This window comes from Melanerpes formicivorus, unplaced genomic scaffold (assembly GCF_026170545.1).
Source record: "Melanerpes formicivorus ecotype bairdi unplaced genomic scaffold, bMelFor1.0.p_v2 SCAF_5, whole genome shotgun sequence".
In the NCBI taxonomy this organism is placed as follows: domain Eukaryota; kingdom Metazoa; phylum Chordata; class Aves; order Piciformes; family Picidae; genus Melanerpes; species Melanerpes formicivorus.
The window spans coordinates 22,534,106-22,546,779 of record NW_027142357.1 but is presented as its reverse complement, the minus strand read 5'-3'; the positions used below and the strand labels follow the sequence as shown (position 1 = coordinate 22,546,779).

At 36.4% G+C, this 12,674-nt stretch overlaps 1 protein-coding gene and 1 long non-coding RNA gene across 10 annotated transcripts in view; one reads left to right on the top strand and one right to left on the bottom strand.

The window, feature by feature from the left end:
• The window catches only part of LOC137441347 (uncharacterized), a 38,021-nt gene that overhangs the window by 20,802 nt on the left and 4,545 nt on the right, over positions 1-12,674 (top strand). The window lies entirely within an intron of this gene.
• Positions 1,131-12,674, bottom strand: part of COBLL1 (cordon-bleu WH2 repeat protein like 1) — a 78,562-nt gene continuing 67,018 nt past the window's right edge. For all 8 annotated transcript variants that reach the window (XM_068138741.1, XM_068138743.1, XM_068138738.1 and 5 more), the window contains 5 exons: positions 11,330-11,588; positions 8,758-8,843; positions 5,807-7,410; positions 5,020-5,202; positions 1,131-2,619 (listed from right to left, as the gene is read on the bottom strand). In XM_068138741.1, the coding sequence (XP_067994842.1) occupies positions 2,533-2,619; positions 5,020-5,202; positions 5,807-7,410; positions 8,758-8,843; positions 11,330-11,588 (2,219 nt within the window). In that variant the 3' untranslated portion in view covers positions 1,131-2,532. The remainder of the gene's footprint in view (positions 2,620-5,019; positions 5,203-5,806; positions 7,411-8,757; positions 8,844-11,329; positions 11,589-12,674) is intronic.

Genomic DNA, 12,674 nt, shown 5'->3' with positions numbered 1-12,674 from the left:
TCCACAGCCAAACTTTACTATTAATGTGGGCTAGCAGGTTGCTCGAAACACTTACTTGTTACTGGAACAGAAATGTCTTCTTGTTTGAACAATGAATAAACATGTGGAGGTCCATCAACAAGAGTTTTTTTGGGTAGAATTTAATAATAGTTTATAAGAAAAAGTAAGTCTTTAGATACACAGTAGCAAGATTTAAAAATGTCTTGCATGTATATGTTGGAAGAAGGGGGAAATGAGAAAATTTTGCTGAACAATATTGCCAACAGAAAATCTCATTGAAGAGTTTCACAGTACTATAGCACATGTAGACATTTCAGGTAATTATCAAGCAAGTTCAGATACACAAACAAGAAACCCTAAAATTGAATCAAGGCATTTTTAGTTTTAATCTGTTACATAAACTGGTGCTTCCCTTCTGCAGTTCACATGAAAGGGCAATGCACTTTTAATGTATGGGACTAAGTAACATTGAGCAGCAGAGTTTTGTAGTTTAAAAAAACAAAATATATAAAAAACCCCAACAGACCATAGATATTTGAGCTTCCCCACAAACCAGAATAATTGGACGCCACCAATTTGTTTGAAATAGTGAACTGTCCTATAGACTTGTATTATCACAGATGGAGATTAAATTTGTCTTATCTGTCACCTTGGCAGAGAGTACCAAGCTTTGAGTATGTGGGCATAATCTACTCCCACCCGAAGTACACAAAAGGAGATTCCTTTCACGGCGCAACCTCTCTGTGTCAGTTACAGATCAGCATGTTGTATAAGAATGCTTGGAACAGGGACTTCAAATGTGACAGTGAACACAACACTAGAATCCTTGGAGTTAAGTCTGTTCCTTTAGACACAGTGAAACCTAGAATGTAAGTCCCAGTTAGAAACTAGAAAAAGCCCTCCCTCTATTTCACCATTTTCAAGTGAAAGATGAAGTATTCTTTTGCAATCTGACCTTGAAATAGATTTATTTTTTTTTAACTACCATGTGGGTTCCCTCCACCCTTGGAAATAGTCCTTGACTGCAGACAAGAACAAATAGGAGAGGGAAGTGCTGAAACACATTGACAGAGGACTATGATATAGAAGACAAACCAGGAGAGAATAGCAATGAACAGAAGTTCATCATCTCTCTTCATTAATTTTTATTTACTATAACATTCCTTGAAGGGTTACAGCATTAAGTTAACACTGTTATTTGTAATCAATAATCGACTCTACTAGAAAAGTAGTAAGACCTTTTAGAAATTATTGCACAAAAACCTGGCAGCAAACCACTAATAACCCTTTGAAATGCATATATAGATCAGTTTCAGAAACTCTTACAGAATGTCTCTGAAGTACAAAATAAATATATTGTTAAAGAATAGAAACTAAATACAATTATTTTTATTTAAATCAAGTCCAGCAAGAAAATATTTTGATATGGCAAATACCCCAGCATGCATCCATAATCTTTTTCATCATGAGAATGATCTTGTTTCCATCCTCTCCACAAAACATATAGCCTTGACAAGAAACACAAAATAGATAAAATATAACATCAAGCATTTTCATTTAATATATATTCTCATTTTGGTATTTAATGCTTAATCTATAAATAGATGCTCTCAGACACAAGAATGCTTTGTAAGAGTGTTATTCTGCTGCTTTAAAATTAAAATACTTTACAGGAATAAGTAAAAAAAGCCGCTCATTCTTTTGTCATACTCCCAGTGAAAAACAGGTTTTATTTCATTATGTAGCAAAAATGGATTTTGCATTTTATCAGTCAGTGACTATATGCTGGTGGCTCCTTTAAAATATATCTAGTTCGCAAAAAGTATTGCTTATCTGAATGCTAGGTAAATACTATATACAGGTACTCAGAGAATTGATGAGGAACATCATGTAGTGCTAATGTTAAGAAAAAGCTGTTAAGCAGTACAAAAGTTTCAATAATTTATGTATTGATTATTCTTGTGTGCGCACGCTGACGAGAAAACATTAAAAGGCAATTAAAAAAATCAAAATACTTATCCCTGTTACTTTCCGCTGGAGGAACAAAACCTTATTTTTTTAAACAAAGCATTGCATATAATTAATATTTTCTACTAATTACAAATGTAAGTAATATGGAGGCAGTATGTGGTAAATTTAAATTCATACAATCTGTTAAGAGTAACACACAAATGAAAATTAATGATCTACAATTCTTAAGATTGCTTCAAATCTGTAATTTCAGCACAGTGCTGCATATTGTTCAGTCTGGAATGCTAAAATAAAATAATTTTGTTCCTCACTTTAACATAAGCAAAACTCATCTGCACCTGCTCTTAAACCTTTTTAGCAGCATAGTCAGAAAAAGGCAAAAATGTTATTGAATTTACATAATTCTAATAATCTAAGGCATCAAAGGACTCATCTTGAAATTCCTGCAAGAATTGACAGAAATATATTAACATATACTTGCATTTACACTTTCAAAAATTTTAGTTCGTATTAAATTGGCCTAGAAAGCAGGAATAAAGTGCAAAATATTTGGTATAATATTTAGTGATTAGCTTTTGCTTCTGTGGAATACAAATGAGTAAGCCTGGCTCTTCCATTGACAGACACGGTGTTTGATGGAGGACCAACCTGAAGGCAGGAGGAGAAAAACAAAAAAGTAAAAAAAACTATGATAAAAGAAATATTGACCTAGCCTTTCAGATTATGCTCTCTGTAGTATGTTACATACTATTACTTGAAGGAAACAAATCATGTTACTTCAATTAGCATTTTTCTCATTGCAATGAAAGACTCCTATATGATTTCTGAACAAAGTACATATGCTACAGAGGAGGAAATAAATGAAAATGTGTTTTAGCCTACCTACAAATTCATTGTATAACTATTGAAAATATGCATAATTGCTTGTCCTTCTCCAGACTTCCTTGCAAAGAAATACCTTGTAATACTCCTTTATATCATGGTAATGCTTCTTTCATCAGGAGCAAACTGACTTTTAAAATAGATAGCAAAGACCTGATTTTTAGGGGGGCTGCATAAAACGACAACTCCAGTTGGAGTTAATGGGAGCTGCTGATGCTGCATGGCCATGTGAGCCACATACCACAGCACAGTTTACTAAACACAATGAAAATATTCTGAAGAGAAAAAATGGTTAAAAAGAAATCTCATTTGATCCATTTTGAGTTAGCAATTACTGAGGGCCCTACTGGTCAGAAAAGGCCAGCAGTTAAAAAGGCTATGGATACATACTAAGTACAATGGCTGGGGAGGGTGGAGGGGGGGGGGGGGGGGGCGTGGGGAAATGAAGAATGTGGCTACAGGTGCCAGCATTTTATTTTCTTAACGATTCTCTCACAAAGCTGGAAGGGAGAGTATGGTAAGAGGTAAAAAGAGAAGCAAGCATCTGACATCTCTTTCACAATTCAAATGGATCAGGTTATTACTCCTTTCATAGAGTGCAGCATGACAGTGTAATCTGAGGCGAATACTTTTAAAAGGTCCGTTTCATACTGGAAAGAACTTCTATGTCTTAACAAGTTATTGAATCAAAATGCTTCATTTCTCTTTCCTACTACTGCCAGTTCTCCATGTAAAACATAAAACAAAACCATGTTTCTATTAAAAATGTCTCTTTCTGCTGTCAGACAGACCTGCACCACATGCACAATTTTGTTTTGCAAAATTTCCGTGGGCTCTTCACCGCATTTTTTGTGCATTTCAAGGAGCAGGGAGGGTCATTGAAACGTGTTTCAGGTTTCTGTGTTTCAGAATGCTTTTCTTCATGCTTACAGCATCTTCATTATTGCAATTTCTCCTTAAAAAGTATAACTCTCTCCTCCTTAACTGGTCACACCCCTAGCTTCAATATATACTACACTAAAGAAGAACATCTCCCATCCATAGAAGAGAAATGGAGGCGAAAAAAGAATTTAGTTACCATCTTTCTCTTCTTCCCCATGCTTGTGCCTAGACTGATAAAGACTACATGTCAAATCTACCCTAAGAACATTTCCATTAGAAATTTCTTCATCTTTATTCTAATAGAAACAGATCAAGTTTGAAAAACACATTAATGACTTCTTTTTTTAATGGTTAAAAGTTACTGTGCTAACAACTATGCCTATGATCATCTCCCATAGAATCATAAAACAAAGTTCATGCACTATGCAAAATAGCTAAGTTCAGTATTATTCAGAATGTAATTATGCATTGAAGGAAAAAAAAAATCCCCAAACAAAAATAGATGCAAACAAAATCCAAACAATATTTCTGGTAGAACAGAAAGGTTTAACCTCTAAGGGACCCTAAACAATATTTTTCTTAATCCCATCCTGTTTTTTAGGTGGCTGTGGTTAGTGACATGTAATTAGAAATAATACTGCAGTGTATTATGCACCACGTTCAGAGGCCAAAATTACTTGTGCTCATGTAACTTTTCTGGGAAACTGAATCTTCCTATTCAGTATAAGAAATTATGTAAGGTCTACAAGCTGCAGAGAGGTTGTTGCATTGCTATTCTGAGACAAAACCATATGTATGAAATTGATTGTTCTAATACCTGATCATCCGTTGAGATATTGTGAAACTAGAACTTCAAAGATTTCTATGATTTCTAATAAATACAAAAACACAACCTTCAGAACTTGTGCATGTTATCTGCCTGCAGAAGATAGCAGCTACTTCAGGTCTAGGGTGAAGCTGCTTAATATTTCTAAAACCCTACCACTTCAAACCAAATAAAACACAGATAAATGAACCTGTTCCTGATTTTATGAAAGACAAATTTCATTGATAAATTAGAGATTTCTAATTAAGTTCAGGAATATTTCTGATTGAATTTGTAATGCTTGAAAATAAGGACATGAAGCTGTGTGTGCACATTCACCAGCTTGTTCTGCAAAACTGAACTCTTCTCCTCACCTCTCTTGCCATGGTTTGTGCCAAAGCTACCAGGCGTTAACACGGTAATTTCCAAGGAAGTGCCATGAGTACACTGTTACAGATGCAATGATGAAAAGAACTCACCCTTTTCAATTTGGCAGCAGCTTCTCCAGACCGGATTGCAGCCAGTAAGCTCTGGTGGATCTGTTCTGGGTCAGAGCATTGGAACGTCATCGCAGTTTGTCTCTTAGTGACAAGGGGTGGGTGGTCAGTGGAAGCACCTGACTGCGCCTGACTCTTCTGCTCATTATCCACATTGCTGCTTTTCTATATAAAGAGAGAAAGTGGGAGGAAAAACAAAACCCAAGCCTTTAATTTGAATTAGTCAAAAATGAAAAATTCAGTCAACCTGGAACAAGTTTGCATATCAAACTGCTACCATTTTAGTGTTTGCTTCATTCAAGGTTTCAGAGATCAGCCACGTTTCCACTGCAGCATTTAGTTTCTCCCTCAGTTATACAATCCCATTCAAGCTGTGCTTGTGCAATGATCACTTAAAGCCAAAACTCAGAATTATATTTAAGAAAAGAACACAATCATAAAAAAGCCCACTAGCACTCAAAAAAATAAAAAAAAAAGTATACACAGCATGAATTATTCCATTTTCTCCACTATCCTTTGAAATAGGGGATACTCATCATGGTAAGAAATAATTATTTCCAATTGGAACAATGTTGTTTTCACTTAACTTTTTCTGTATTCCTTTAACATACTCTGTACAATGCTGTGCTACTGCTAGACAGCACAAGATATTTACACCGGATGAATACAATGCTTTCTGATCAGGGAGCAGTTCAGAGAGTATCTCTAGACTAGTCACACTAGAAGACAGTGGACTGACAAGTTATCTAATATTAGAAATAAAGTTTACCTTATCTGTTAGACTATTTTGTGACCCTGCCGTTACAGTCTGTAAGGAAAGGGTTTTCACTTCAGGCATGAAGGTAGCAGAGGAGAATTCAGCTGCTGAAGTGGCAGAGGTGGGCTCAACAGGAAAACCTTCTTTCATTGCCTGGCTGGTGATTGTATGCGTCTTATTGAATGACTGGGACCTTTTGACTGCAGATGAGACGGCGAGTGCGAAAGGGGATGGTCTCGAACTGGAATATGGCTTTGGAACAGCAAAAGTTCTTAGAGTTCTTAGGTTCAATGGTGCTGGTGGACAGGAGGGAAAACTTGAGGGCTTATTGCTTGCAACATAACTGGGGGATTCAATTTTTTTTCCATCATCAACTTTCTCTTCATCTTCTGGAGGAGAGGAAGTACTGGTTTTAAGTGCAGACAAAGTTGCATCAGATGATGAAACGTTTTTCCCCATCTCTGTATTCTTAGCTTCGTTTGGAATGGAATTAGGAGCACAAACAGTACTTCTGGCAATTGCAGATGTCACATAATGACCTGAAGCTCTTCGTTGCATCTGCAGAAAAAAAGAACTAGGCTTCATTGTAGGACTTAATGCATTTGATTTGTCCCGAGTCTCAGAAGAAGCATTTGTATTATCCATGCTTAGCATCAACGGGACATGCTGTTTGGAAGATTCTGTCCAATTGCTTTCAGTAGTAGTCTCAGCTCCAGACATCACAACAGGTTCAGAAATGGTGTTCACTCTGTGCAGCAGGTCATTTCCTACTGCAGGTTCATTTTGTGAAACAACCTGTAGACTTTTTGGAAGATGAGGAATTTCAGCTTGCTCTATGAATTCTTTGGGGTCTCCATGCTTCAGAGAATTTTCCATAGCAGGTACCTCCTGGTCCTTACGATCTGACGGAATTTCTGATTCCCAGCTCTTCATTATTTCTAAGGATTTTGGAGGTACTATTTTATAAGTTGTCATACCAATTTTTGGTATGTAATCCCTTGTAATTTCATTAGCAGGCTTGGGTTTAGGTTTGCTGTCCTGTCTATAATGAGGGTAACCTTTTACAGGAGAGCCATCTGAGTTTTTTGCAGTTGTTTCTGGTGAAGCTAAACTACTGCCAATTACACAAACGTGACTCAGATCTTTTATGGGGATTACTTTTTCAAGGGTAACTTCTTGTCTCTCAGAATTTTGTTCTGTTATAGTATCTTTATCCTCTTGTATTCCATGTGTCGCCTCAAGAAGGGGGTTGTTTGCATCCGTATTGTGTTGAGGGAACAGTCCCCTGAATGTTGATGATTCACAATCCTGAAGAATACCGATTTCTTTCTGTGTGGTCCTTCCCAAATTGCTATCTAGTGGACCTGTCTGGATTGCAACATCCTGAGTTTTCACTGTGTCCAAGCTACTTTGATTTGTTTTCTGATCTTGCTTTTCTGGAATCAGATGAGGATAATTCCTGTGACTTACAGAGATGTCATTTTTACATGCTTGGCAGTTTGATAGTCTGTCAACTTCAAGCTTGTTATTTTCTCTAAAATCTACTGTTTTAATTTTAGCTGTCTGAAGTTCTTCTCTTTCTTCTGTTGCTGGAAGGAGTTTCATATCACTGTGATCTTTAAGAGAAATTGCAAAATAAATACAAATGCCAAAAAGATTCAACCTTCCCCCATACATCATGAAGCATTTAACTACGAAGACTGGCTCCTCACCGGTACAAAAAATATTCCTGAACAGTTATTTTTAAAAGCTATTGAAAGATACAGTATCTTTGACTACTATTGCCAAATAACAGTATTCTAACTCAGGTATTCTTCCTTAATAACCAAGTGGCTACTGGCACCATGCATCAACTTTGTAGAACAGGTTTTTCTATAATTATTTTGAAAGTGCTAATGAATTTTGATCATGTAGGCATCAGAGACTGAAGAGCTCGAGGCCTATTCAATATTGAGTTACCTGCAATTTTTGTTTAGTTTTACACGTTTGTGGCTTCTGTTCTTCAGTTTTAACATTACAAATGTTATTTGTCAACCACACCGTATGTATTTGTGCAAAGAAATAACTGGAAAACATATGGACAAAAGCAATTTTCAAACTGTTTAGCAAGTCTGATAATTCAATCTTCTGCCCCTGGACTAAACACATAGTTCTCTCCAAAACACAAAAATATTTGGGTTAAATTATTTTAAATACTGTATTAGGGGAAAAAAAGAAATCTTCAAGAATAACTATTTGGTATAGCATTAAAAAAAAAGTCCTAATTTCAAACATGTTATAAAATGGCAATTACAACTTATATCACATAGAAATGGAATTCATGCATGATGATATTATTTAGAAACAGAGATGTGCTGAATATAAAGGACTATGGAAAGCCTAATATATAAATCTGAAAATCAGTGTCACAAAAAGGTAGAACAAATCAGTCAGGCCATAAAATCCACAGAAACATTTATGATCCATTATGTACACAGGATGTCACAGTTTCCTTTCCAATCAGTGTGTCACTTTGTTCTACTGGTGTTTAAAGACACTTGTATTTTCTTGCTGAAAACTCATGCTAATTTTGTAAGCAAAGAACAACTGATGTCCTGTATTCCCCCACTGTGGTGCAGTGCCTCTGTCATACCACGTGACAGAATAATCTGTGTTCAGCCTTCCCTCCCCTCTGCACTACTCCACCCATACTGCACTACAGCACAATGCAATGCAGTTTCTGACTACTGCTATAACAAATAAATAAATAAATACTCTCCCCTACCACCCCATCCAAAACTTTGGTCAATTCCTGTCATCTCATCTCAGAGATGATATACTAGAGATAGAGAAAGCATTAAAAGAATAATCTGATTATAGCAATTCAAGAGTTTATTGTACTGTTGTGGGTTTATTTCTCAAAGGAGTAGAAAAGTTCTCTTCAGCCTTGCTTTGATGTATTAAAATGAGTGGGAAGTACTCACCATCATTTTTATTTTGATCCAAAATTCGAAGCTTCCTGTCTTTTTCAAATGCAGCTTGCTCACTGCTTATCTTAGTCTGTAGTCCTCTGCAAAGCACAACAGTACATTAAATATGCTGGTATCATTCGTTTCAGTAAACACAAGAAACGATGCAAGAGAACTGGCAATATTCTCCAAACACAGATGGACAAAATAGAATCACTCTGCCAAACACTGGAGTACTCAAATGAATATTTAAAAAAAAAAAAAAAAAGAGAGAAAATGCTGCTATGCTATTGTACCAAAATGGCATGCAGCTTCACTTTTCTGTGCAAGGTAGTGACCAGTTTTTCTTTCTCCTCTCCCCCTCCTTTTGTTTACTTCTGCAGTTTGAACAAGTCTCTTTACGACTGAGTTTCAGTGAAGCCACAGTGGTTTACCATTCACATAACAGCATTCTTAGTGTGAATTGTTGGCACCCCCCACATTTAAAATATGTCCCTGATTTTGTCCCTGCCACAATACACAGGAAGATGCAAGAGACTCCCACTGCCTGTGAGCTTGTGAACTGTGCAGTACAAACTTTTCAAAACAGTAAGTTTTCAGTCCCTTCCCAGAAATACCTTGAGTGCAACAAAAAAATGTGTAAACATGTTACTTGCATACTAAACATTTTGTAAATGCATACAACTTCTGTCCTATGATCATGGAGGGGGCGGGGGAGGGCAAGAGAACTGCACAAATCCTGAATAAAACCTTCATATTTTGGGGGGGAGATACTCTCCTTGGTTTAAAAAGGTAAATGAGAAGGGCCAAAAATATTTAAAATTTCTCTTTAAAAAAAAATTAAAAACGTTATTATAACTTCAATTTTCATTTCCTGTAGTTACAAATACGAGCATTATGAAGATTCTGGTTCATTTGCCACATCAAATGTATTAGTTGTCAGAAAGCAGCCCCTTGAGCTGAAACATCTGGTTTGAATAATTTAAAATTATACATTCCTCAATAACCCCTGATTCTTATGTTGCTAATACAGGCCAAAACATACTGTAAGTGTCCAATAAACCACTAAGCAGGAGCATATGCTCTCAACAGAATTTTGGAAGAAAGTTAAATCTCAGTCCTGCATGCTGTACTCTTGCTTATCTCCATTCCCTTGAATGCAGCTGAAGGACTGAACTACAAGTATTCAAAACAGGCTGAACTGTTTAGAAAAAAATTAATGAAACCAAAAGCTACAGAAGACCACAGAGTGCCACTACAGAAATCAGTGACTTTGCCTGGAATATTACACATATCCCTAGTTTTATTAAAAAGCACTTCTTCAAAGTAACTAGATCTTTTACAAAAGATCTGAATAATCAAAAGGTTTTCAGAAATGTAATGTCAGAGAAACCCTAATCCTTATTCTGAAATCCCTGTGATGTATCAGGGAAGAAAGGATTGCCAAGCTCTAAAGCTAGAATACAGTGCATGCTAGAAGATACTCGCCAGTATTACAGGTCACAACAGGCTATAACAAGTTTAGTGGGGTGCAAAAAAGAAACATCCCCTGGACAACTGGCCAAACTGGCTCAGTAACACAGATCTGATAATTTGAAAGTCCAAGAAAACTTGAAAATAACATGTCTAATCCTCCCCCTTGTACATAGAGCTGACATATTCAAGCAACTGGAACAGTATTTGTCAGGATAGAGTACCAGAAATTTTTGCAAAGCCCCAAAACCTTGAAATACAAGTTAAAGCTCTCCACAATACCTTGAGAGTTCTGAGCTACTATGGCTGTCACACATTTTGGCTTCAGTACAATAATTGAAATAGTTCTTTCAATTTAATTTGGGAACAGTAGCCAGTTTAGTTGCCCCAGGGAACAGAAACAGTGAATTACATTAACACAATGGGACTTCTCTGGACAATCAACATTTATTTCAAGTAGGCACTAATTCATGTTGGAAACCTGCTGAGTCAGGTAGTTTAACAAACATGCTGAAGGGCAAAGGTACAGCATCACCAGAAGGGAAAAACAGCAGTTAAGAAAAAGAATAGGTTTATTCTTTAGAAAAAGCAGAATTAACTTGTTTTCCTGAAAGCAGATGGATTGAGACAGGTCAGGAGCACAGCCTAAGATATAAGGAAAATACAAAAGAAAAATTAAAACCAAAACAGATATGCAAGTAATAGATAACTGTGCCTAGAAGAACAGAAATCGCTGATGTACTTATTTTCCCCCCAACTTTAAGAATGAATCTGTAAATTTTCACTTAAGTAATCAATCTGAATCTTTTGCACCTCTAGTAAATAGCTGGGTGATTTAGAGCTGAGTTCAGCTGTTCTGGGGTCTGGTTGTTTGAGCAGTAAGGAAAGGGAGGCTTAAACAGAATAGTCTGCAGAACACTTCTTTGTCATTTTTGTTGAAAAGCTTCATGAATTGCTGTGCACAGAAGAATGCTGCAATGAAAGCTAAGTATATTAAGCTCAATCCTCTCACAATTCTCTATTCTGTACTCCACAATGAAGGAGCACTCTACGTTTTATTTGCCCCACCCATTCCCTCCCCAGTGCTCCTTTCTTTGTCACAAAACGTACTTACTTGCCATCTGTGCTCATATTTTCTTGTTTTTCTTCCTTGAAGCCTTGTGAGTTGTCAACAGAAACACTGTCAGGAACTGGAGCTGATGAAGCAGGATCATTTTTTTCAGTTTCCAGTGGTACCTCAGCAGAGCTGAGGGCTGCAGTAACCTCTCCTGTCCCAAGAGAGGTATTTGTGCTTTCACTGTCCTCTCTCTGTTGCACATTCATCTCTTCCTTTTCATCAATTTCTTCCAGGTTGTAGTCTGAGCTCTTTCCACCTACACTCCCAGAAAGAAAGAAAGGAAAAAAACAAAAAACCCAAACACACACACATCTCTCAATGCAAGGAGTAAGATACAAAGAAACTGATGAAATCAGCCTAAATAGTTTGAAGGAGGAAAATGGAGACTTCTTTCCATAATTCTGGTTAAAAAAAAAAAAAAAAAAGGAAATAAAAATAAAAAAGTACTTATGCAGAGTTTTAACTTCACAGCATTTTCTGGTTCTTTCCAATTCTTTCTTTTTACACAGGAGACTATGCTCACTGTCGTGCTTCTGTCCATCTGTTTCTGCATCTGCAACTACTGTATAACATTTTCCTTGTTTAATCCAAGTACTGGATTAGGATAGATGAAAATATATTTGCCAGTATCATAATCACACTTCATGGAAGCAGGCAGTTTATTTAACCCAGATTTCTTATTACTGTCATTAGCTCTCCTATGTGTTTTAAAATACACAGTTCCTTTGTATCAGATGAGGTATGCTAGAGAACTAAAGAGCAAACAAAATCTCAAACAAATCTGATCATCACTATCAAAAATTTCCCACAATTATCATAAATGTATTCAAACATACTTAGAACTGTCTCAGGCAGTGCCCTGCGTTACAATAGAAATACACAAAAATAAAGTACATAGGAAAGTGTTTATGAAAACAATGAGGCTTTCAGCTAAAGCATAGTTAAACTAAAAGGTTTAGTTACTGGATTACATGTAAATCAGTGTTCCTAAAGTTAAACTAGCAAATCTACCCATTTTGATTAACTATCTCTAGCTTCACAACCCTGCCAGCAATCTTCATACAAAATAACAATTCACACATTTTTCAAGTATTAGCAAGTAGACCATACAGTTAGGCAAGTAGACCATACAGTTAGGCTCCTGCCTTTGCAACTTGCATTCTGTAACACAAAAAAAAAGATAATTCCATCTATATAGTGGAAAAATGGTGCCATAGAAGGTTTCTGGCAACAACTGAGCCATTCAAGCTGTGCACTCAGCCTGACCTGACCAGAGTATTCCTGCCTTGCACTTGCGCAGTTACATTTCAGACTTTCCTGTGTTGTTGTAAACTGCAAAGTG